Raw genomic sequence first — 27,286 nt, forward strand, 5'->3', positions numbered from 1 at the left:
GTCACAGTAATTGCAATGTGACTGTGACCTTGAGATGATTTTTATTTCCCTTAAAAAAAAATAAAACCAAACTCTCTTCGTCACTACAAACTCTTTTTCAAATCTTCAAGGACTTCTTCTCTTGTTTCCCCGTGTCGTGACTCAGAGCTTCCATCTCTCAGAGTGTTTACTTTAAAAAGGTCACTGAACACCCTCATCTGGAGCTTTCTGTCTTCACACAGCAATTCAGTAGACTCTTTCTTCTATTCCTATAGCTTTTCAAGTGGTTTTGGTTATGTTTCCAACTGAGAACACACTTGGCAACAATATGCACTTTTAATACATACGTCAGTCAAGAAAATAGCTCAAAACCATCTAGTCACAGTGGAGGAATGTGAGCACTACAGCATACACATATCAGCAGGGAATCCCCTCCCCCCTGCCAAATGTTATAATGGCACTTTAAAAATATTAGTTCTCTGGCTCCTCACAATAATAATCAGACATTGTATATCCTACAGGAGTATGAACTATGTAATCTATTTTAGTTTAACAAAAATAATGCAAGCATCTTTCTTCAGTGCACATAAAACCAAAAAACAGAAATCTGAAATGTTGCATATTGTCGTTTCCCTGATTTGTCTCCACATGATTACAAATCTACATGTTTTGTTCCCAAAAAAAGAACAGCATCATAACATTACAACCGCACATCACAGGACTGCGACAGAAGTACTTTAATCCCTTTATGTCTGTGATGCAGCTAGAATATTTAGTCTCACTGGACCTCACAGTTTGGTCTGGTGATGTAGCTGAGAATATGGATTTATGCTCTCCAACATGAAAAAAAAAAAAGAAAACTGTTTATTTTTGCAGACTAACTCTGACATTAATCTATTCTCTAACCACTTTTACTCATGTATAGAGCATATAAACTGATGCAGGCAGAAGATATTGTTAGTTCTGCCAAAGCACTTCAGTACCCTAAGTGATACACACTGAGAACTTATAACAAAAGGTAATTAAAGGAATAGTTGGACCTTTTGTGAAATGCCCTTTTTCCCTACTATCTCTAATTTTGTGCTAAGCTAAGCTAACAGACTGCTGGCTATAGCTACATATTTACTGTATAGACAAGAGTGTGTCACCATAGACCAGGGGTGGGCAATCTCAGTCCACGAGGGCCGGTGTCCCTGCAGGTTTTAGATCTCACCTTGGGTCAACACACCTGAATCACATGATCAGTTCGTTACCAGGCCTCTGGAGAACTTCAGGACATGTTGAGGAGCTAATTTAGCCATTTAAATCAGCTGTGTTGGTTCGAGGACACATCTAAAACCTGCAGGGACACCGGCCCTCGTGGACTGAGATTGCCCACCCCTGCCATAGACTGTATATGAAAGATGGATGTAGCTTTTGCATTGGAGGAGTGTCTTTAAAAATGCTTTTTAACAGCCAGCAGGAGGCGTCGCCTGTGATTTCAAAAGAAATCTGGTTTCATAAAAGTCTATGGGAAAGCAGCTGCTGAGCCCTCAGTGAACACTTACTGTATCTGATGAGTTGTTAGGCTCTAGTTTTCAATCTATGATGATACAAAATAATGTTGTTTTTGTCAATTTTAGCCCCAATTTGTATGAAAAATAGACGCTTTAATGTGAGCCTACTTTGTGACTGACAGGTTTCTACTGTATGAGGTTGCAGTGTCCCTCAGCTTTACATTCAGATCTGCCTGCAACTGTGAGATTTGGTTTCAAGGAGTTAACATAACAATGTCCACCTTCTTTGTACAGTCTACGGGTGACAGCCAGCGTATAGCAGAAAAGATTTATGTTTTAAGAAGAAAAAAACTGCCTGCAAATAGAGAGACACTTTCCTCATACACTACCACCCGCTTCCTTCTCTGGACTGATGGCTCTGTGAATCAGGTGAAGCCTATAAGCTCACTGCTGCTCAGGCAGAGTGACTGCCGGGTGATTGGTGGACTGTGATTGGAACTGTCCCTCACACGTAGTGTTCACGGTGGTTGATGTACACCTGGTCTGTCCCACTCTGATGACACACCCACTCCAGACGGGAGCGCTGATGGGTGGGGCTTTGGGCTCCCCGCCTTGCTGTGGGTGGGTGCCTGTGGTCTGCCCTGCGAGTCTGTAAATTAAAAGCAAAAAAACCGAATCATCACCTAGATCATCTTCTATCATCGTCACCCTTTAGGCCTCTATAATGTGTGAGACTCCAAAAAAAGGACAGGGAAATAAAAAATTAAACTCTCCAACATATTAAATTAATAAAGCCACAGAGCTTCCTGCTTAATAAAAACAGATTATGACATGAGTTAGCTCGTTGTTACTGCTGCTTGTTGTGACTCAGTGCGCTTCATTAACTAAAGCAGTGTTAATAATTGTGGTGTAGAGCTGTCATGATTCACATGCGTGACTTTCAGCTGGTTGAAAAAAGGAAGTGGGGCTTTACCTGACACAGCCAGGCCACTTGTGACGCGTGGACTCCCAGAGGAGCAGCCGGTGCTCTCTCGGAGTAGGGAGGAGGCGGCTTGTGTGTCGGAGGAAGGTCAATCCTTCAGAGGAAGAAAAAGGGGAAGAAGAAATGGCAATGGAGACAAATTTCAGAGTGGAAAAACACTGTACTCACAAAGAAACAGTATAAAACGATCAGCGATAGATAAAATCGGTACAAAATCAATTTACTGGATCAAATTTGAAGGGCAGCCACTATAACGAGTTCCTTCTGAGGCATATTGATGTTGTTTATGGTATCCTGCGATAAACTTTGAGATGGATTCACAACAGAAGAGGCAGCAAAATAAACTTGATGTGCAGAGCTTTAAAGATGTGAGAATTTTTCAGGCGGAGACGATGAAAAACAGACGCTCTGTGGAAAACATCGGAGCCTACAGAGGCCCTGAGGTGCAAAACACAACAACACAAAGGCACAAGATTTCAGAAAACATGGCAGAAAACAACAACAACAAAACAAAAAACAGACAAACAAACAAAAATCACAAAATGATGATGTGCTTTTTCTCCTGTTGCTTTGGTTGCGTTTGTCTCGTGTGTTTTGTCAAATAGTTTTTATTATTTGCACCTGAGGGCCACCGTACAGATACTGCACGTCTGAAACTTTTACCTCTCTTTTTATTTTTAAATGCATCTTGCAAGTCCTGCAGTTTAATAATCCTAGACAGGGTATTCCTTGAAGCGCTGGAATCCGATATTACCGATGACTAAATGACGATGGCTCAGTGTACATGACAGCAGGTGTAAGAAGGTGATGGACTTCCACGCGGACGAGTAAATTAGAACATTTTCTGACAGCTGTTCCTCTGAAGTCAGACTCTCGCTGGCTGAAATCCCCCAGCCCTGCTAAACTGAAGCCTAAGAACAAACCTCAGCCATTCGTAATACAGCGTCATGACAGGCATTGATCTTCTAACACTGTGTGTCACTTAATGCCTAGTCTCTCTTTCATATTTGGGATTCGAAGTGACCGATTACAGTCAGAGCTTCTCATTGACCCGCCGTCTTACTCTCACGTCTGCGTGTGATGAAGGAGGTGATGAAGCTTGCGTTCACCCTCCTCCTCCCCCTACCCACGCCTCGTTCCACTGGGACTCCCAGCCACGGTCACACTTAAGATGCTAAGTTTGTCGTGGCATTGACCAGCCTGACACACGGGCTACATACATTGAACCTGCACCCAGAGGATGATGGGTTGTTCGTTATTCAAGCCGCACCTTTGAGGCACAGTTGGAAGCATGTACACTAGATTTCTTCTGATGATGCAGTCGCTGAAATTAGGATGCAAATGTTTACATGGGAGAATAAAATCGGATTGAGGGAACAAATGACTGAGTGTTTTTATTTAGGACAATGACAGAACGCATACTTGTGTCCTGGTAATTACTGCCACTTTTCCATATGTCACTGACATATTTGCAGTGGATATAAACCCACTAGTATTAAACAGACTGCAGGATTGCTACTATGTTTAGCCCTTATAGCTGCCTTACTTGAGAAATACTTGGACAGGAGTGTTCATGCTGAATCATACACTAACAGGGATGGATGAGAGGATCAGCCTGCAACCTTGCAGATATGCTCCACAGGTACATGGCAATGTTTCTTATATAAGGGGTATTAGGCTTGTGAGCGCTACTGGACACATTAAACATACCTTTTGAGATTCTATATGAACTTCAAAGTCAAAAATAGTGTTAATCAAAACCTCCCAGGCTTCATCTCTGCCCACAAAAAACACATATAAGATGCTGCGCAGACCTGTTTTCTTAGAGTATAAAAAACAAAGGCGGCACACACACAAAGATTTTAATGTTGGTCATGGGACTCTGGCAGAGGGTGACCCAGCTCCTCCTGTAAATAATTTAACCTCAGAGTTATTCTTCTTTGCTCTAACATTAACATGAGTGCTGGTGCACTGTACAAAATAGGACAAGGGCTTGCTGCCAAGACAGCAATTATCCGCCACCCCTCAACCTTGTCCCGCAGACTCCCTGCTCCAGGGCGCGCACCGCTGCAGCATTCTCCACAGCAGGAAGGAGCAACTCCCTGAACCCACCGGTGGGCTCCCATCACCTCAAACTGTATCATGCAATTAATTAACCAGCTGAGCATGTTCTGCATGCGACATGAGTAATTCGGTCCACTTACACTTTGTCTGTGAAGGCCGGTGGTGGGGCTTTGCGAGCGGTGTGGATCACAATGATGAAGACCACGATGAGGAAGAGAGCGAGGACCGCGCCCATCACAGCTCCGGCCACGGTGATGGAGTTTGACCTCTCTGCTTGAGACTGGTCTGAGACAGAGGACAGAGAAAAGTCCAGGATACCGCCAACAACACAACGATGACAGACCACTAACATCCTGGCAGTGAATGAATCAAAGTGTACACACAGTCAGGCGTCGATTCAAAGATTCTCATTCATCGTCCCAATTTACAACTTTTAACCCATAAAGACAATTAGAGTAGAGCAACAGCAGTTTAGACCTAGAGATAAGGAGAGTAAACTAAGTTGTTCCAGTTTATTTTACTTATCTTATGGAGATAATATTCCGCCCACATTAAAGATCTGACTATAATTAGAAGCACTACTTCTCTACAGAGTCCAAACTGCTGCTGTCACTTTGGTTGGTGTTACATTGGGTCAGCCAGAGGACTGCTCAGCTGTGATTGGTTGTCACATGAATCAACTCAATTATCAAACAGTTGTAGAAAAAGAAAAAGAGTCAAGAGAAAAACAAAAACCCCTCCGACCTGCACTTTGCAGGTCGCAGGTCTGCACCTCTTTGTGTTTTTTTTTACTTTACTATATTTGATTGAGCTCTAAGTCACGGACATGCAAAATGTTTGAAGAAGCCTACCTGATTAGCCATGTGTTGCCTTTATTTAGCCACCGAGCAAATTCTTGTTTAAAACACTACCAGCCATGTCAACAGCTGTGAAGGTTGAAGTTGTCTTTGAAGTAAAGACTGAAATAACAACTGTGATTCCCAACTATAATTTTGACCTAACTCTGCCTTGCAAATTTGCATTTATTATATGCTTATTTCTTTATTTATTCACTTTCAAACTGAAACAAGCTTCCTTGGATTTTAAACATTGGTACCACTGTCATTTCTACATGCTAAATATTAAGCTAGTAGGCTAGTGGCGTGGCTAGTATGGGAACAGTTAAGCACACCATAATGCATTTATTGCACTTCTTACAACTCGTCTTGTTAAACAAATAAAATGCATAAATCTGTGACACACTCCTTTACTACTTTTAGATTTGCACACAATAACAAGCTCCCCAAAAATGACCTTTTTGAGTCATTGCACGAACCACTGCTGCGCAATGATCTGATTTTACTTCGTAAAATCAAGTTAAAACTGAGGGTTTTAACCCTTTAGTGTTCAGTCCAGACTGAAGTATGCTAAAGGACTACTTGGAGAAAGATTATGCATACTGGAAGCGTGATGTTTGGTCAGTTGAGACACGAATAGAGCTCTTTGGCCACAGAGATAAGAGGAGAGTAAGAGAAGGGTACAACCCAAAGATCACCGTTCCACAGTTAAACACGGTGGTGGGAGTATTACACTGTGGGGGACATGTCACTGCGCCTGGAATTGGGAATCTCATCAAGGTGGAAAGATGTGGAAAGATTAAAGAAACATGGATGTGTGACAATTTCAAACGAAAACCTCAAGCAGTCAGCAGCAAAACTGGATTTGGCTAATTAGTTTGTCTTCTAACACAGTGGCCTAAAACATATCACTCCTGGTGAAGAACTACCTCCAGAGGACCAAAATAAATGTTACTGATTGGCCTGCACAAAGCCCTGACTTAAATCCCACTAAAAATCTGTGGGGTGAACTGAAAACCAAGGTCCATGCCATTAGACCATCAAATCTGGAGGAGGTTGAGAGATTCACCAAAGAAGAATGGGGTGGGAATGCCGAGGACCCGTGAGTGTTTGTGGGATGTTGTGACGAGATGTGTTAAAATCTCCGTTTAGCAACACTTGGGAAATACTTTTTAGTTTAGTTTTCATAGGGAAACTAGTAATTGTTTCCTCATCTGTATATTTCCCAGCTGCTACTAAGACACAGTTTCTCTTTTCAAATTAAAAAAAACAAAACACTACTGGCCAAGAAAAAAAAAAAAGTGCTGATACTTTGCTCCCAGTTGCCTTTTACTGTGTCCGAGTCTGTACTGGACAGCCCTGTATTATTGGTATTCATGAAAGGGCTTTTGCAGTTTAACTGAGGTATAAAATGCCATTTAAAAACTCACTAAAAATTCACTGTCGGGGTTAAAACACTGAATCCATCCGTTTCTTTACCTCAGCCTTGTGTGTGTGGAACAGTATTATCAAAGTGTTGAATTAGCTTTGTTAGAACATATGCTCCATGCTGTCCACAGAGGGGATTAAGGATTAATCGTGATTAGGATGCATTAAACTCGCAAAACAGCAAGCTTTGGCAAATCAGCAGTAATGTATAAAACCAAATGTAGGACACTAAAGGAACTGAAGGACAAAAGGTGACAGAGGACGCATAAGCATAATGGTCAATTCCACTTGATTTAGCTCTTGAGAGGGGGAGAAAAAAAAAATCAATGTGCTGAGATGAGAAATCTAAATAACAGTTCAATTATGATGCATATTGAACAAGCTGGGATTTCTGAGCTCACCCCCGAAAGTCACTTCTTCCGCCTCCTCCATTCCTGCCGTCCTCTAACGGTTAATAACCATTCGATTACCTTTGATGGCTGCTGAACTATGTCAAGGGCCTCTTGAGTTGATCAAAACGCCTTTAAAAATGTAGTTCATCAAGCCGGCTGCTTTAATGCCTTGTGACAGACATTTTCAGGGGACCTGCACAGGGTGGCTGCTTTAAAGCCACAACGCATGGAGCAGCTGTAGGAGTTCATTAACGGAGGTAGTGTTCCGTGCATGCTTCTAGCTAAGAAATATCGAGACGAATTGTACACAGAAACAATCCTGCATGTTCCGTCCTGACATTTTCTCCTCATTGTTTTAAATACCATGTATTCTGGGGAGGGGTGGTGGGCCTCGGATTACTGGTGTTAGTGGTGGATCAACTGCCCCACACTGGGATCCGGCTTCAGGCTTTTTGCCGTCCCTTTGCGAGTCTCTCCCGCTTCAGCACTTCATCACACAAACAACGCTGCTGGGAATCCAGCAGAAGCACATGCTGATCAGTGAGGTCAGTTTCAGACGGACCCTTTCTGGCCAAAACAGAAGTAAGACAGAGCGAGGTGGCCAAACACCGCCCCTCTTCCCACTGATACTTAAGGCTCAGGGGTCATGCTATTGCCTAGACAACAGACCCCCTGGGGAGCAGATGCTGGTGTAATAACGATGGGGGGGGGGGGTAGAGCAGCATTTCAATATTTTGAGTTTTTGTGATGGTGACAATGTGATGCCACCTCTGCTGGGGAGTTAATATCAAAGTCTCTCCCCTCACTCACAGTTGTCAGAGCTGCATCCCTCTGCGCTGCCTGAGACGTTCGCTCACTCCTTTGTGTCTTGTGAAAAGTATCCTTGGAAACTGTTGTGTCGCAGGCAGCGAATCCGCTGATCTTCTGCACGAGTGTCTCAAACAAATTCAAGCACTGGGGGGTGACATCATTACTGCCACAGAGCTGCTTCCCCATGTGTTTTCACACTGCCCTGTTTCAAGGTCAGGATGAGAAACTGCTGTGACCATAAGATCTGTAGGAGACAAGACAGGTCAGCTGATGAAGACTTTTATGGCAAGAGTGTCTTGAGGACCTAGAGTGCCAGCGCAACACTGAGTCACACTTGTATATGTCCTTATAAGCCAGAGGAGCTCTCTCTAGTGCTGCAGGGAGTAATGGGCCATTTTCAGTCTGTCTGCACGAGCTGTCACAACAGCACAGCCCAGCTCTGAGCTCCACGCAGGCCCCTACTTTCTGTGGCCAGGTAGAGCTCGTAGGACGACAGCCTCCATCAGCAGCTCCAGATGAGCTTGTTGCCATGGGGACAGTCAACGGGCTGGAGAGCAGGGACTTTGGGCCAGTCAGAAACACTCAGCGTTTAATTTTACCAGCTGGTAGACAGTGGGAGAAAGACATGGGGGTGGGAAGGTGGTGGATTTACAAAGGAGAGGTGCTGCAGGGGAGAGCAAGGGCCTTTCTGTCCTGAAACAAAGCAAACTAGGACTATTAATGAGGGAACCTCGAGCACATGAGGTGCTGGGTCTCCCCCGACCACAGGAATACCACCGGAGATCAACTGTTCAGTATTTAACCAGATGGCAAATGCAATAACGTAACATCCGAAATAAATCTTTGTTATTAAAGTGTAATGAGGATCAGTTGAAATGGAGGGGAAGGAAAAAAAAAGGAATTACATCATTTGTGGTGTCCCACATATGCATACTGGATTTGAGGTGTGTGTGTCTGTGTGTGTGTGTGTGTGTGTGTGTGTAGGGGGGGAGGTTATGCAGCATTATGCGTTACGGCGCTAGAGATGATGTCATTTATAGATGAACAAAGAAGCTGAGACTGAGCAGTCTGAGTAATAGCAAGCTCAAAAACCTCCAGAGAATAAAAGAAAGAAAAATAATTCACAGGTGCTAAGGTGCTTTATTGAACTAAAGTATCTCAAAGAGATTGACAAAATAAGGTTCCACTGCTTTTGATGACATAAATATTTTCCCCCGTTCAAGAAATGTACATTTTCTGTATATACAAAAAACAAAAACAACCCACAAAAAAAGAAAAATCCCCTGAAAAACAAAAACAACATGACTGCAAGGTGCTTTTCATTGACAATTTGAGACTGAAGGTAATTATACATTTCTCTGAATAAACAAACAGTGGCTATACAGAAACCAAAACCCCTGACAGAACAGTACAGAGGATGCAAGTCATTTTACATCCAGATGTATTCAAGCTTTGTTTTTTTTTTTGTTTCTTAATGCCTTTAGGTTTGGAAACATACTGCGTTTCACTGCCACAAGGACAGAAAGAGTGAATTTGGCACTATGAATTCCTCCTAAAATACAGAATGCAATGAAAATCAAAACCCAGACGTGACACATCGGGTCATTACATACGCAGGTAAATGATAAGAAACACATTTCTGCTAGATATCTAAGGCACTAGGTGTGTATTTCTCAACAGAAAGTGAAGGGCATTTCTCAAGGTAAGGATATTGATGACTGATCTCTTTACAAAATGTCACAGTAAAACTGTACTTCATTAATCCAAGTGCAGGGCTTCAAACTGACGAGCCAAGCAAAAAAAGTCTATCGATCAGAGGAATTTCCGTTTTAGTGCATAGGAGCAAACACAACAAGGGTTTAGGCTACCGTGCTTCCTGTTAGTTTCTGCATTTATGTGAAAGTGACCAGAAGGGCGGACTGAATAGGTGTCAGCAGCGGACCAATACATGTAATTATTCAGTCAAAATGAGGCTACATGGCTAACAAGTTACCAACTGTACATTTCCGTGACACCTCCATTAAAGGGTCATCCAATTTACAAAGACTCTCACATTCTCAATTACAACCTAGCTGTGCAGATTCTCCCTCTCTCACCCCCACAACTATAAATGCTTTTTCATTTCAACTACTTTATACCAAGAAAATGAGTGCAAATTAAAACCTCTCACGAAAAGAAAACATGCTCAGTTTTCAGAAGTGTGAACATGATTCAACCTTCAGGAAGTCATAGAAATGTGCACCTTCAGTCTATAAATTACTTCTACTGTACAGCATTTAAAAACAACATGAAACACAGTCAGGGGCCAGAGTCTCAGACTGATAGTTACAGTGGCTCATTATCAAATCTCATGACGACAACTGCAGCCGATCCACTGCACAAAATTCACACCCTGACAGAATTTGTGAAGGTTCATTATAACATAACTAGCTTCGATTTTGACAACTGTTACTCTAATGTTAAAGCATCTTCTCCCCCGCCTATTTCGGGCTACAAAACCCCCGTTTACAACAGTGATGCATTAGTCATTTAAGTATCTAGTCGGTAATACAAATGTGAGACACTGTCATCGTCATATTTATACATACAAGTTAAACAAAGATTTGGCATCTGGCAGCAAATACTGTATAAGTAACCATACTACTAAAGTTGGCAAGTATTCACATCTAGTGTACATGAAAGAAAAGTCAGATCTCTTCCATGCAGTCTGGTGAACAGGTGCATGTGCCAAAATACTCTAATTTTTACGTTTATACAAAAACCTAAGTTTACCTTTAAATCCATTATAGCTTTGTTTGATTCCTGAACTACTGGGGCTGCAGAGCCCAATGACACGAACACATACAATGCTTTCTCCGCAGTTTAATCACAGTTCTTGGTATGGCATGTGATTTTTGAGAGTCCTGATTGGCAATAAAAGGTGACTGGTTCCAAATGAATAAAACATGCTTTTGGGGAAAAGAAAAATCATAGGGTGTATCATTATTATTTAATAGCTACTCAAAGGATAATGGTGTGTTAAAGATTTAATGGTGATGGCAACAAAATATTGTCTCTAACTCCTGTGCTGTGGAGTTTAGTCAAAAGTGCTGATAATCACAGGTGAAAGTGACAACACAGCCATTACAAAAACTACGTAACATAACTTTTTTTTTTTTTTTAATTTTGCGAGTACTAATAAAAGTTTAAATTGTAAATGAAATGGTCAATGTCTGAGCATGCGGCCGCACACTCCAAACAATACATGTCACAGATCTGTGACACAGTCATGTCTTGTTTCTATAGGTTACTCAGAGTAGACAAACAGTCCAACATGGTTGAGTGTGGTAGTGTGTACTGGCTGCATGGTTTCTCTGTGCTACAAAATACTAAGAGGCCAGCTTACGGTGGCTCCCATACAGTAGCCTCTTTAAACAATGCCCCTGCTGATGGCGCTCTTGAAATTCCAAGAGTCCTGGTTTGGTGCCAGGCTTAAACTTCTCAAAGAGATCCATTATCATCCGATAGACAACATGATAATGTCGTTAACTAAAGGGAATATTTAACCTGATGCTCTTCCCAAAAACCAGTAGCTTACATAAGTTCTAATAAAAATGATAAACTAGAGAAATATTTTTCCAGGCTTCAAGGCTTGACCGATATGACAAACCCAGTGTGCTGGCACAGCAGACTGTGCCCCATTCATGTAGCACTCCTGCCTGCTTTCTCATCACAGGGATAAAAGACGAACTGAGGACATGCAGGAGAAACGCTCACAAGGTTTACACAAAATGTGCCAAAACCTTACTGGTCAACTCCTCAAGCTCAGTTCTTCCATTGTGATTTACCTAAGATTTTAGTACAAAACAAAAAAGGTGTGATGACTCAGCAATCCATTATAAAATCCTGCAAAAACAGCAGTCCAATAAATCTTATAACCAAGAGTATGTTTAGGTAATTAGTCAAAAAAGAACTCAGATTTCTCAGGAAGACAAATCCTGTTTTAAATAAACCGATGTACTGTGGCTCAGCTGTGTCTTACTGAAGAAAAATGACCATCTGAATTTTATGGATTTACCTGCAATAACTACATGACATCATCTAATTGCACTAAGAGGCCAGAGTTCATTTAAACAAATGAGTACAAGCAACATGAACACAAAATGCAGTTTTTTTTTTCTTCACAAAAACCTCTTCTCTCAGACAATCGTGCGTGATCTAAAGCCACCGGGGCTTCTGCTCAGTAACACATTAGTTATGCTCAATCAGCTGTAGCAGTCCATGTTTTAAGGCAGAGACAACACATACATCGGCTCTTTTGTTAGTCCCCACACGCACCGTACACAGGCTGCCCACACTCAAAACAGAAACGTATACACTACATCTCAAGTGTCGTCCAGGACATTTGAACAAAACATGGGAACTACAGAACACACATTAGAGATGCAGTGTGTGTGTGCATACAGAAGAAAATAATGAGTTTCCCCCTAATTTGATAAACAAAACTTTCCAACTCATGTTGCATTTTTTCGTTCCTGCAGAACTAGGTACCTTGTCAAACATACCACTCCCTACGTGAAATGACTGAGCCATCTTTATGAGATACATAATCACCGTCGGGCCCGCTATCGTAGCAGTCGTCTGACATGTAGGGGGAGCCGTTTCCCTGTAGTTTGGGTGAATGAGGGTATCTGACACATCTGGCCTGCTGTGGACTAGAATACTGTGTGTGTTCATGATGGTGATTCTGTTGATGGCTGTGGCGCCTGCTCTCCCTCATTGCCCTAGTGTACCCATTAACAGGATACTCTTCTCCGTTATAGTCACTATGGTGGCGGCGGTCCCGCTCCTGCTTCAGCTGGCGGTCGCCCCACTCCTCTCGATCATGGTCCCGATGCTGAGACCTACTGCCAGCTTTGGTAGGATGGAGTTCGTGCTGAGTGGGAGCTTTCTGGAGATCATTGGGGCCCAGGTACTGCTTGGTGTAGTAGTTCCCATGAAAGGTCTGCTGCTTCCGTAGGTAACACACGCCAACCAGAGACAGCAGCAGCAAGAGGAATAAGGCCCCTCCCACGGCCCCACCCACTATGGAACCGAGATTACTTTCGGGAAGGGCTTCAAGTGTGGGGGAGCTCAGAAGGACGTGGCCCTTATCATCCACAAAAGTGGGGGAGAAGCCAGTTAGGACAGGAGTGGTAATGGTGGAAGGCATGGTGGGAGGATCTAATGGAAGGAAGGAGGGTGAGAGGGGGATAAAGGGTGAAAGACAGAAGCAGAATGTCAATGCCAACTACATTTTGCTAAGAAAGAAGAGGTTGACTAAAACATCTAAAACTATAGCAGCAGCATCAGGTTTGCAAATTCCCACTGTTACAGATTAGTAAGTAAATATAAAATTGTATCACTGAGAACAATGGGCTCACCTATTAGATGATGGATTAATGAGAAAAGTTGGATATAAAACCCTGTCCTAATCTCTATATCCTCACTAAGTGTATCGTTTAGCATACTCTGATTTTCAGTAATGTCTTTCCAGATGCTCTTAACGATAAAAGCATACTCTCTTGTTGCCGACATGGACAGCCGACTAGTCATTCTTATGCTTATTTGAAAAATGAGTGCATTGTAGAGTACATTCTGCATGGTTGAGTTTGCTTTGTTTCTTTGACCGCACAAAAAACCCTAAAACAAAACAAAAACAGGAACGTACGCAGATGTCCAGCAATGTCACCACCACACTGCACTGTGTTTCTATGTGGTGTAGTATGTATGCTTACATACTCCATTCCACTTGAAATGGAGTTTACTGGGATTGAGTTACTGTACCTAAGAGTTAGTTTGGATGTAGCCAAAAATCATAGCACTAGATCTCTGTAAAGTTCAACTAGACACCACAAGATAACAGCTATTCTCTTGTGATCAAAAAAGGAAAAAAGCAGGTGACAGTGATAGCAGACCTGACATGGCTCAAACTGTTACTTAAAATCTTTAAGTTAATGTGCATTCTTTTACTTTGGGCAAATCAGGCCATGCCATGTGTTCAACACTTTGTTTTTCCATAGGCTACAACTTTTTTTGCTAAAGAAAAAACATCTTTAGAAACTGTCTAAAAGGATCAGGTCACATTTTCAGCTACTTTTGTATTTATTTAAACTAAAAAAAAATATGACAACTGGCTTTGAAGTTACAAATTGGATGAGGGGACAGTACAAAGTATTTGCACATGCTGATGTCAGCTCAGTACATTTTCTACATGCAGAGAGAAACAAGTGACTTGACTACATGATAAGGAACACCAAACGGTATCAGTGATGTCCTTAGATTTCTGCAGTCTGTAGGGGTTATCAGTTTTAAAAATGGTATAAGAAGATTATTTTGGGTATATGCATCATATGTTTTAAATGATCAAGAACAAACATTTAAGACCCCGCTTTTCAAGTATAAACTTTCACTATTCCACGAATAGAACACCAACCTTAAAATGTAATGGATTAGTGGTTTTATCCACAAACAGACAAGCCAAAGGCTATAATCATAAGAAGCTAGAGTAATGGAAAGAATCTGAGTCTAAAAGCTTTAATGGTGCTGCAAAATTGCTCTGCCACTTTAACCCTGGTGCCAGGCCAGATGTGAGGCAAAGATTCACATCTGAAAGAGCAAACACATGAACCCGGAGGTCTGTGGTCTCCAAGTATGTGAAATGTACAACTCCATGCAGAGCGATCTGATGAGTACACCCACAACACGACACACACACACACACACACACACACTCACACTCACACACACACACTCACAATGGAGGGTACACCAACATGCATAAGCTTGTGAATACCCGTACAGGTCTCTCAAAGGAAAATGAAATATGAATGATAAATAATAAATAGGAGTTGAAAAGAACTAGTTAATGTTTTATGAATCTGGGACATCATCTCACAGTGAGGCTGCAGGCTTTTGCCTCTCACTGCATGACACATGCAGGAATAAAAGAAACACAGAAAGGAGGCGAGAGAGTGATGAAAAAGGAAATCACATCATAATCAGAACTTCATTCAGAAAGAGAGCTTCCACTGGCAAGACAGATTTTGTGAAACCAAAGGAACATGCTCATCATTCACAACAGAGAGACACGACGCACTCAGATGCCAAGCCAGCAGGACAGAGCAGAGGCAGCGCACTGTGGTCTGAAGAGGCCAAAATTATTTGCAGCTGTTTGGCCCAGGAACTCTCTTTTGAACATCTGGAGGCGTAATGTTAATCAAGCCTAATAAGCAGGCAATTAAGACCAAATGTAATAATATCAGTATGAACACAGTGTACCATGGGTGATTACTTGATAAACTGTCAGTATGGACAGAACAAGCGAGAGTGATAGTGTCACATTTCAGTTTGAAGGACAATGACACAGGCACCGATACCCTCTATGACGTGCAAACACGCACAATGCTTCCTAAGGGAAGAGAAGGCGATAGGAGTCAGCTTTGTTCCGGTGTGTATACTCTGCTCACCTTGTATGAGAATACGCACATCCCGACTGCGGAGGTTGATGTCATTGGCAACCTCACACCTGTAAACGCCAGAGTCATTCCGCTGGAGGGGACGCAGGAAAAGCAAAGTGCTGTTTATTATTTCCACCCCTTCAGGCATATCTCTGTCCAACCTGTGACACACAAGAAACAGAAACGTTAAGACACACAGAGGGACACACAATTGATTGGGACATTTCATGTGAAAACCTTAACCTTACATTTGATGTAAAATAAACAGTAAAGCTGTATCTTACTAAAATGTCAGAGTATAATTCAACCAGCATTTGGCCCGCTGGGTCAATTTCAATCCCAGACAAACCGTGAACGTTACACACAGACATACGGATACTCATACCTGATCCATCTGAAGTGATGAGCTGGCGGGTTTGCGTTGGCTTTGCAGGTCATTTGAACATTTTCCCGGCCTACGTACCAGTCTCCATCATACCCAACGACTGAGATATCAGGAGCAACTGAAGAGAGAGAAAAGCAATTATGTGACATGACCACAAAATGGCCAGACACAGTAAATGGCCTTAGAGAACAGTGCTCCAAGTACGACCATTTTCCTAGTTTGTCTGAAGCATTATAGTGAGTCTGAGGTCAGTAATGGGCTAAAGACATAAGCTTGCAAATATGCACTAAGATGCTAGATAATCTATAAACATAATCTGCAGAGAGAGAAACATTTGTGAGTGCTTGTATATTGCAATGTTTTTCACAGTCCTAAAAGAACCATCAACACTACACAACTGCAACCATGAAACAGTGTCCCCCCCATTTTTACTGGTTTACCATTTTCATTTGCACATTGATTATGAAAATAAAGTAACTGAAATATTGTGTTGACATTGCACAAATCTATTCATTAAGGTGCTCACAAGGTTTCTGAGAAGTCATCTGCACCACCTTGGCTCTTCTGCTGGTATGCATTTGGTTCACACAAATATACTATTACAAAGTAAAAGGTTTTGTTACATGGAAAAATTGTTGCCACATTTTTCCACACTGTTGCATTCAGTGAATAAGCAGAAAATCCTTTATAGTTACCATATGTCACAAAGCAGTAAATCAGTGCAAAGAAAAAAAAAGTATCTGTCAAACAAAGACTTTGGAGGTGGTCACTTTACTCTTTTCATAAGTTGATAGCATATGTTACGTAGCGAAATAGCTGTACTACACTGAGTACATTTACTGTGGCATCTATGGGATTTGACTGGAAGAGAACAACCAATATTAAAACATACTGAGTTTTGGAGTTTGTCTTTTTTTTTTCCTTTTTAAAATTAAATTTTTAAATTCATCGCTATCTTACAGCACAAAATCTTCTGTAAACTTTAACTTACTAACTCTGGCAGGAACAGAATTATTAAACACATTCTTCACATATTTATTATTCTTTCAGTTTTTAATTTGTTAGCCCACACCAATCACTCACAAGGCACTTACACTGCACATTGAGCTGGTAGGGGATCCTGAAGTCATTCTGCAGAGCTGGGTGGCGGACCACGCAAGTGAGTGTGTTGCCCTGAACATGACGTGTAGGCTGCCAGATGTAACGCACTTGTGTGCTGGTAGTACCATTGGCTTCATCAAATAGCTGCACCTCTGACTGGCCAAAAAGGTTGGACTCCCAGGACACTTCAGCAGGTGGTCTGGCTCGCTCAGCGATGCAAGTAGCGACCACAGTTTCATTGCCACCATCAATCAGTGCAGTTGAACCAGCAGACACGTAAACCTTCGGCTCCACTGTTATTAACAGAGTGAAAACAGAATCAGCAGAGACAACAGTAAAGACTTTGAGGTTGCTTTACTGAGTTTCAAATGTTTACAGTACACTGATATTTTTCCTGCATTATTAATTGCATTTTATTCCTTTTTGTCCAAGTTAATCTTAGCAGCTAGACCTGTGATCTGTTCTGTGAAAACAAAGAACACACTAGGCATCGAGATCACAGAGTAACTAATTATATGATACTCTCAAAAGACCGCAATTCTGCAATGTGTGATATATTGGAGGATGATCTATGATGATCCTTTGGATTTCTGTTTTACGTTTGTTGGCTTCTATTCACTTTACTATAATAATGGCAAAAGCAAACATACATAAAGTACTATTCTGTTAAATAATATCACAAGACATGACAATTCGTTTTATAAATGCAACACAAAACTAGAAACACAGCATTTAACCTGCACATAAAAGCTTTCCATGCAAGCATCGGGAGTAGATGCTGACTAAATTTGTTTTTTCTGTCTTTTTCTGGACCTTTTCAGTGTATTCAATGCATGATTGCACATTTTGTAGAGTACAGCATGTGTTCATGCACGAGGGAGGACACATTACCTACATTGAACATTTTAACACAGAAGAGCATAAATATTTAAAAACAAAAAACAAACTCTTCCCAAAAAGATTTGGACAGAAACACAAAAACAGAATAATTGATCCAATTATTTTATCTCTACCAAAAACCACCTAAAGGAAAGCCACTGTTTTCTCAAGAAAAGTACATAAAACAAAGACACACACTTACCAAGTACATTGACTGTGGTGGATGCTTGAGTATTTCCCAGAGGAAATGTGGCTACCTTACAGGTATAGATCCCGACATCAGAAAAGCCCACGTTTTCCAGTACGATGGTGGCATCATGGGAGGAGGGTGAGCGGAAATACAAACGATGGATGAATTCTGGAGGGATGGAGGTGCCAAACTCCGGGTTGTACACAGCCACTGTGACAGAGCCTGAAGGCAGACGGCGCTCCCAGGAACTCTGAGTAAGAGTAAGGTTTGTGCCAACCTCCACCCTGCATTCTAATGTCACATTCTTCCCCAGCACGGCACTCACTCTTTTAGGCACCACCACCTGGCTGCACCACATACCTGCCAAAGAGACACACAAAATAACACTGATATACAAATCACCTTGTTAGTTTGTAAACAAGGGTTTAACTAAACATTTTAGCTATTAACAAGTATTTTTTTGTTGTTTTTGAATTCTTAACTGGCGAAACTTCAAGCAACTAAAGGCGGAAAAACAAACGAGTACAGAATTCAGAGCCATTGTGCTCAAACTATGTGGGAATTCAAAAATACTATCATACCTCCATTGAGAAGAGGGTATTTCTGGTGTTACTTCTGGCTTTACTAGTTAAAAAAAAAAAAAAATTCCATTTAATATCTATATAGCACTATCTGACATCTGTGGGTATCAGACTAGAATCCAAACTTGATCCCACCACAGCAGACACTCGGATCTTCAACAAATAATACAGTTTACTGTGTGATTCAGTGTTCCCATTGATGAGTTTGTTTGGTCTCTACAGTGTTCCTCCTCCTGACCTGAATTCAGGACTTCAAAGCAGGCTGCCTGTATGCGTTTTGTCCAAATATAACTAACCCATGCACTCTGTCACCTGCGCTTGTCAGAAATGTGGCATGTCTTGAAAGCAGGAGCTCAGTGTTGTGGAAGGTCAAAGAGATATGAAGACAACAGACTGCGACCGGGCAGGGAGAGAAGGAGGAAAAGAAGGGGGAAAAGAAAAAAAAAAAACGGTGAAGGGAAGAGATATGCTAACATGATGACATCATCGATGAGAGAAGAGAAAGCTGAGCGTGAGGAAACGCAAGAGCGAAGTCATATAAAACACAGGGGAAGGAAATGCACCATCGGGATTCCTGTACAAAAAAAGAGGAATTACTGGTTTAAAAAAAATAAAAATAAACACAACACTGCAGGACTGCCAATGCCTTCAACTACGCTAATTGCAACAAGCTGCCAGCAGGAAGACATCATCATAAATCAAAACCTGCTGCGCTGCTTGGCAACCGACTTCAAATATTCTATTGTTGTTTTGCCAAAAAATAGCTCCGTCTCCGACCAATCTCCCTCAAAAAGGCCATGTCCGCAAATACTGGCACAGCCCAAGGAATTTTTCCTACCCCTACAGTATGAGAAGCAAATATCTGTTTTCTAATGTTACCGTCACTGGAGCCTTTTGAGTTGTGTAACAACACTGTACTTATTTATCAGGTTTTTCTAGTTTTCACTAAAATTTAAGACTCATTTAATTACAGGTTAGTCATTAGGACTTCCAGGTGACAGATGACTCTTGTAATCAAAGCTAAGTCACTTATAATGTGACTTCTTTGTCTCATATACTTTGTCATTATGACATAGAATAATCTACCTTACAAACTGCAGTATAGATTGTTGTGCCCTTAGCCTTTCTTTGTTTGAACTTTTGGCTGAAAACATAGATATGTAGCTATATTTGAGAAACAGGATGACATGTAAAGTAGGGGAACTGACAGGAAATTTAAGAACTTTAATATGCTATGAATGCTCTCCTGTGTTAAAAAAACAAACAAAAACAGGAAATACAAATTCTTTGAGTCAATAAGATAAACTAGTAGCATTCCAAAGCCATCATTCACAGTTTAAACTAGGAAGTGTGTCATCAATGAGAGTTTCTCTTTGGAAACAGAATGGAAAATGAATTTGCTTACACTTTCCCTTTCAATAGTTTATTTCTATGTCATCAGAAATATCCTGATATAATTTAGGGCCTATGTCACCGACCCTCGGTTGCAATCAAGTCCACGTGTTGGTTCTTCAGGTGCTAAAATAATGGGTTCTGAAACCTTCTGGCAAGCACTGCTCTGTAGCAACATTTGTTTATCAGCTCGTTTGTCTCCCTGTGTTTATTTCCCTCCAAGTCCAAAATTTTCCAAACAGCGCTCCTTCTGTTTTATTTATCAATCAAAACCATTTGGAGAGACTCTGCGTTTGCCATCTGTTTAACATACTGCTAGTTGACTGGAGAGAATGGAACAAGTCACTTGAAAAGAATCGCACCAAGAGTCAGTGAGAGGGCAGGATGTGTGTGTGTGTGTGTGTGTGTGTGTGTGTGTGTGTGTGTGTGTGTACGGGTTCGTACTATCCTGGTGGGGACCAAAATCTGACTTTTACTATCCTGGTGGGGACTTTCTGCACCATGGGGACCAAAATCCAGGTCCCCTCGGGGTTGAAAGCAATTTTCACACTCAAAATGCGGTTTTACTGTCAGGGTTACAATTAGGTTATGGTTAGGTTTAGGGTAAGGGTTAGGGTTAGGCATTCATTTTTAATGGTTAGGGTTAGGGTAAGGGGCTAGGGAAAGCATTATGTCAATGGGATGTCCCCACGAGGATAGCAAACCAGACATGTGTGTGTGTGTGTGTGTGTGTGTGTGTGTGTGTGTGTGTGTGTGTGTGTGTCTCTCTGTGTTTGTAATAGACCAAGAAAACCTGCTGGAACTGGTGCATCAATACTTGGGATAAATATAATGGAAAAATACTGGCGACTGCTACCCTCAGTCTCCTATGTTATCAGTCTCAAAATCCTGCGTTGCCTTTTTCTCAAGTTATCACATCCACAAGATTTCACTGAGATTTAAAATTGTCCAAGATCTTTAATAGATGCATTTACTGTATCAATTTGAAAATCCTATATGACTTTGTTCTTGAGTTACCGTATTCACAAGAATTTCAGAAATCTTGACCTTTGACCTTGAGATCGATGTCACTGAGGTTTAAACTCAGAGATTTTTATTAGAAAGACCTGTGGCATCAATTTGAAAATTCTACGTCGCCACGTTCGAGTTATTGCATTCACATACTTGGGTGACGACAATACCCCATCAGCCTTTTATGGCTGACGGGGTGTCAGAAATGACATTATCTGATCGAAGCTCAACAAACATTTGTGAATTATTTATCTGCTCATATTAAGAAACTAACAACATTTTCATATTACTTTCAAATATGACTATGATTTAATCATTACCATTAAGCTCATTACATGGAGGTTTGCTGCCATCTGAAGCCAGTTTTCTGTCAAACAAAACCTTAACAATGCTACACTACTCTGGAGAGAGTAAAATGATTTATTAAAAGCATGACTGTAAGCTATGTCTATTCCTTTCTACAAGCATACTGAGCCTGTTCACAAATGAAAGGCACCACATGTTTATGCAAATAAGAAAAAATTACAAATACAAGATGGATAAGGTTGACTGCAAACCAACCATCAGCAGTTGAGCTACTCTAAAACAGGCGTATGCCCCATTTCGCCTAACACACAGTTCACAACTTCCTCAAGGGAGGAAAAGCTGTTCAGAACATAAAAGAATACCCCACAGCAAATGTTTGCTATTCGTTCAGATGCTCAAACTAATTAGAAAGTTACCCCAAACAGAGCATCTTCGAAACAAGGGAAAGCCATCTAATTGGACACGAGATGCATGTCACCACAACAAGGTTTAGAAATAAATATCAATATTGATGAATACAGTGTGTGAAATGCCAGACTGTAACTACAGTACAGCACACTGTAAACAAACCTTTTCCTGGAGTTAAAAGAAAGCTCGTTGTACAAGCTTCTGAATGACTTGACTAAATGGCAAGAAAGCACAGTGAAGGAAGAAAGCAGCACTTTTCCTGCACTGAATATGTAATGGAGAGGTATAGCGACTGGATTAAATTTTTATTCGTGACATGACGACAACCTTACATAAGCGTGCCCTCGTTTTCTCCAACTCTGAGTAAAAAAAAGAAAAAAAAAAGTGAAGAGAAAGTCTACCAAATCTTATGTGCAGCCTATCTTCACATAATAGCGATTCCTTCCCTCTCCTTTTGATGCTCTCAGACAGCCAAAAGAAAGTGTTTTTTTTAGATCTTGCAATCCTTAAATCCTCAGAAAGAGCAGAATCTTCAGACACTTTCAGTTTGCTTTGCAAATTCAACACAGTCTCTCATTGACACAGAGCAGAAAACAGATTATAGATATCCTGGCATCAAGGACACACTGCTCCCTTGGGACATTCTGCTACTCATTCTCACTTTATTCAATATTACTTTTTTGGGCATTACACGTGTGGCAGCAATATCTTGGTACAGGACATCATGTCTTGTTAAAAGTGGAAATCACAATATAATAGGTGATGGTTTTAGAACCGAAGATGGAGATCCAGTTTTGTAGAGCAGGACAGGAGTGCATTAAACACCTGTTTAATAAGCTGATCTTATCACATAGTCACATCAACTTCTTACTTCAAATGACTCAGTCTTAAAATGGCTGTCCATCAGTGGTGAATCAGCAAGAGCTATTAAAGTTCAACACTGAGCTAATCTTTGTGTACATGTTAGTGTTTTTCTTTTAACTCCAGGAGAATGTTTGGCTTGTTTTACTTGCATCCGTTACATTTTTACAAGTTTTACAAGTTACATTTTTATGTTGCCTGTACAAATCCAACACCACAATCAAAACTATACACATAACAATGGCAGTTGCTTAATAATTATGAGAAGCACTTGGCTCACCCTAAAAAACAAAACATAAATAAATAAATAAATAAATAAATAAATAAATAAATAAATAAAGCACAGATAACCTTATTGTGTGTGCCATTTGAAGTCGAAATTTCTGAATTTCCAGTTAGAATTTTATTTTTTTATATATATATTTTTTGGTGCCTTCAGCCTTTATTGTGATAGGCCAGTGAACAGAAGGCTGGAAAGAAACACCCGGCAGAAGATGGGCAGTACATAACCTCAAGGTTGACTTTGAACCCGGGTTTCTGCATTTGCCTTATGGCATCAACCCACTGGGTATTGCTAGTGATGCATGAATGGCTCTATGTTGCCGTTTTTCCTTGCTTTTCCAAATTTACTACAGGAACACGTTCAACTCTGGAGTGGTGTCACTCCCATCTCTGATATCCAAGGCAAATGGGACACATCATTAGTCATGGTGAAAACTGTGCAGAGCATTGCTGCAACTGATGGCTACAGCCGCAGTTCCCACACAATAAAAGTGACTGTTTCAAAATCACAACATTTTGACGAAAGCACATTGTTACAAGTTTAAAATGTATGTGACCAGTCTGTGATATGCCCACATGCCTCTCTCTGAGGTGCTGAGCTAAGTTTGAGGCCTCCTGTTTGTTCTGGAAGCTTTGCAGAATAGTTGGCATGATGATTTTGGCTGTTGAACCCGATTATCTGAAGCTCAAGCACAAATTATCTTGATTGTGGGGTGGGGTCCTACCTCAGAATGGGCCTTCAGAGGTGTGACTAGCCCACAGTAAAGGCAAAGAGTCAGTTTTACTGAAATCAGTATATGACCCATCCATATTCCAGTTGCAAAAACATTATTTTTCTCCAAAACTACAAGAAAAACCCTGATTTCCATACATGACTCTTGGTGTATATTTTCAAACACATAGCACCAGACCTGTTGCTGAACTTGTACTTAACACTTCAGCTCCACATGTTGTTGTTATGACATCTATGATAGAACTGGTTCCTTTTTTTGTTGTTGTTGTTGTTTTTTTTATTCATCATATTTTCAGAATTTTGGCATCGACTTCTTGGTAGAGCAAGTTTTCATGACATTTCTAGTCTCTCTTATGAAAACAGTGTTTATTTCCCTTTAAGGCCTAAACATTATTAGCCATAAATGTGTATGCATCTATTTTGCATTCAACAAAGACACAAGGTCAACCTCCTCATTGAAATGTACCGCAGTCTTAGAGTGACTCAGTAAACTCATGTCAGGTCTTTAGAGAGTTATGGAACTTCACTGGGTTTTGGTGTAGTGTAGGAGACCAGAGCTTTTTTTTTTTTTTTTTTTTTTTCTTTTTGGTCTGCTTGCAAAACTACAACAGAGTTCCTCTACTATTAAACAGGGATATGGTGCTGGTGTGTCCACACAGGTAGCCTACAGTGACATGTGTACCTGCTTTTTTTGTTCCCCCCACTAAGCAGTGTATACATCTACTTTGTTGATGCGTTTAGTCAGTCTCATGGCCCTTTAGATATGGAAAGACTGCTGAGTGAAGTAAAGTGCTTGCTCTGATTCACTCTAGCTCGGGATACCTGGTTGCAGCTCATCATTATTCTTAAGCATGACAAAGATTTAATTATAGATGTTCCACTGGAAAAAAAAAAGAAGTATATTTTGTTCAGATAGTCTTTTGCATCACACTTGATAAAAGCAGTTTAGAGGCAGGGTTAGAGCTACACTGTCATATTCGTGCTTTTGAGTCAACACTTAGCACAAAGTTGGCGTGCTTCAGGGTGGAGTCAGGAAACTCCCCACTCCCTGATTAAACCATAATGAGCTCAGGCTCCTCTGCAGGCACATGGTGGCTGACCCTCATCCCGACCTGATGATGAGGGGGGCGGGGGGAGTGCTGCGCTAGCATTGTCCTCTCTGGTGACACGACTTGAAGTTCCTCAACATTTCTGCACAAGCAGCTGGCGTGACATACCTCACCGCATCATGTTACTTTAACAGAAACTGTTTCGGGAGCTAATATGGCTGCCACTGAGTCTGCAGTGACCTAAGTGTAGGCTGTGTAGCGGACGGTATATCTGACTGACTATCACCGCTCGCGCTCTTCGGCGGTTTCTCCGGACTGTTTCTATGGCAGCCCGGGGTCGCACCAGCATCCGCTGTGGTGGCGCTGGCTAGCTACTACTCCCGAGGCGTCGGAGTGAACTTGTAACCAAGTTTGGGGCTTTAAATGCCACCGGCTAAACTTGCTAGACTTGCGGCTTCAAATAAGCACGCGGCAGCAGCTAGTTTTGCCGACTGAAATTTCTGCGTGATGCGCGAGACACTCACGCAGGCTCCTCACAAAACTTCTCTGTAACGTTGGTAGGACCCCCCCAAAATCACCACACACACAAAATCAGCACTCACCTGTAATGCTGAACAAAAGGAGGAACAATGCAACCTTCCTCTGCTGTCTGAAGTAACTCCTTTGAGAAGACGGTAACATTTTCAAAAGCCGTGCAGCCTCCTACCACAGGACCAAAGCGTAGGATGCATGCCAATTTAACAGTATGTGCTGAACAGTGGAACCTCCTCAGCAACAACTCCGAACTGCATGCGGACTGTACCATCTATGATCGTGGAGCGGGGAGACTGGGGGCTCACCTGACAATTGATGTAAATGGTAATTTGTCGAGGTTCGACAGCAACCTCCCCCTAAAGGAATACTCCATTAGTATACACATTACGTCATCTCTGTTGATAACCCGACATATTATATTGATTCATCAAATCACTTTTCTCCCCCCGTAATGTGGGTTCGCACAGAATAAATAAATAAATAAATAAATCCACATCCTTTACGCCTGCCAAAAATATGAATTCAGTCTACTTTGTTTGTTTCTCAATAGGCACCAGGATTTACAATTAAATTATATCATATTTTAGTTAAAAATAAATTGGTGGAAGGCTTGGTCTTTTAATAATTAAACTTATTTTACATGCAACGTCTTCTACTCTAATTCTTTAACGTCGAAATGTGGAAAAACATTTTTTTTCTTTATCATGACATATGTGGTCAAACCATTGACTCCCATGGATGCGCTCCAGACATTCACCACCATTTTGAATTTGAGCAACATTCAACCAATCCTATCAAAATGGGATTACATTTCATACCATTCAACCCTTTAAAAATTCTTATAAGTATTATTTGATATGATTGACAATACTTTCACAAGGCAGCTTCCTCCTCCCATCTATTTTTTCTCTGAAAAAAAATACGGTTGAACATGTGATTAAAACATCATAATTCATGTATCAGACCTCCCCCTAAATATATTTGTCGTAATAATGATGATGGAGTACTTTTTAAAAAGGGCATCATATCAGAGTGCTGACATCCTGTTCATCAGGGAGTTCACAAAATGTCAGACAAATATGTGGAAACTTAAATCTCAGCATAGGATTGGAAATCAGCATGCATGGTGAATATGATTTACAAACTGTTACTGGCTCCTTTATACATATGTAACTCCTGCCAGGTTAAATCATATGATAAAAACATGCCAGACATAAGATTCACCGTAATGCTGTTTCACTGTGTTTGGAAGTGTAGAGAGACATTAAAATATTTTAGAAAGCAGTAGGTGATGTGAGAAGAGTATTTCAGATCCAACTAATTTGTTTTTACTTGGTTTGTTTCCAAAAGGAAATAATTATAATAGAAATGAACAAAAACAAATCATTGTCAGTTTACTCAGTGCTAAAAAGATAAGAGCTTTGTTTTGTAAGAACCAAAACAACAGAATAAAATTAACCAAACAAAATATTTGAAAAGGTTTGGGAACATTCTCAACTTTGTAAATAACTTGGACTTTATCTCAACCATGCAGTATTTGAACTGGTGTTCTTTTTTTCATGAACACTTGTTTTGGAAATGTGGATTGCCGTGTTTTATTTTAGAGGAGTTTGCTTTTTCATGTCTGTCATTGCTTGTGCTTACAGTCAATTTAGAATCACCAGTTAACCTAACCCCATGCATGTCTTTGAACTGTGGGAGGAACCCTGAGTGCTCAGAGAGAACCCACAGATGCACAGGGGGAACACGCGAACTCCTTAGAGAAAGGCCCCAGGCTGGATTTGACCTTCTTGTGGTGCTAACCGCTGCAATATAATGCTGCCCTGCTTCTTTTTTTTTTTGTGAAAGAAAATTAAAGATATTATCCAAAAACATCAACCCCAATAACTCTGAGCAATCCTCTGTTTTCCTTTTGAACTGTTATGTAAAAGGTGCTGGTGGCAAAGGCATTCATGCTTGTAATTCACTGGTTATTGGACGGCGCAGGTGTAATTAATAGCATTAATAATGGCCCAGTTACATTTAGTGTTGGGTTTTCCATGGCACATTGCATGAGCAAGTCATTATGGCCCTTCTGGGGCACTTACATTTAACTGAATCATTGATAAT

General features: G+C 41.0%; 1 protein-coding gene across 2 annotated transcripts; it reads right to left on the bottom strand.

Annotated features, from left to right (window-relative positions):
* Positions 1 to 1,385: 1,385 nt before the first annotated feature.
* nectin3b (nectin cell adhesion molecule 3b) lies at positions 1,386 to 25,464 on the bottom strand. Of its 2 annotated transcripts, XM_031752450.2 has the most exons (8): positions 25,246 to 25,464; positions 18,033 to 18,380; positions 16,945 to 17,244; positions 15,851 to 15,968; positions 15,475 to 15,626; positions 4,662 to 4,806; positions 2,449 to 2,551; positions 1,386 to 2,124 (listed from the first exon to the last, which is right to left on the bottom strand). In XM_031752450.2, exons 1-8 carry the CDS (start codon positions 25,322 to 25,324, stop codon positions 1,981 to 1,983), a joined length of 1,389 nt encoding a protein of 462 aa, XP_031608310.1. In that variant the 5' UTR covers positions 25,325 to 25,464; the 3' UTR covers positions 1,386 to 1,980. The 2 variants fall into 2 exon arrangements, with proteins under 2 accessions (XP_031608310.1, XP_031608309.1); XM_031752449.2 differs by lacking the exons at positions 1,386 to 2,124; positions 2,449 to 2,551; positions 4,662 to 4,806 and adding an exon at positions 9,117 to 13,189 and having other exon boundaries at positions 25,246 to 25,458.
* Positions 25,465 to 27,286: the final 1,822 nt, after the last annotated feature.

This window comes from Oreochromis aureus, linkage group 10 (assembly GCF_013358895.1).
Source record: "Oreochromis aureus strain Israel breed Guangdong linkage group 10, ZZ_aureus, whole genome shotgun sequence".
NCBI lineage: Eukaryota > Metazoa > Chordata > Actinopteri > Cichliformes > Cichlidae > Oreochromis > Oreochromis aureus.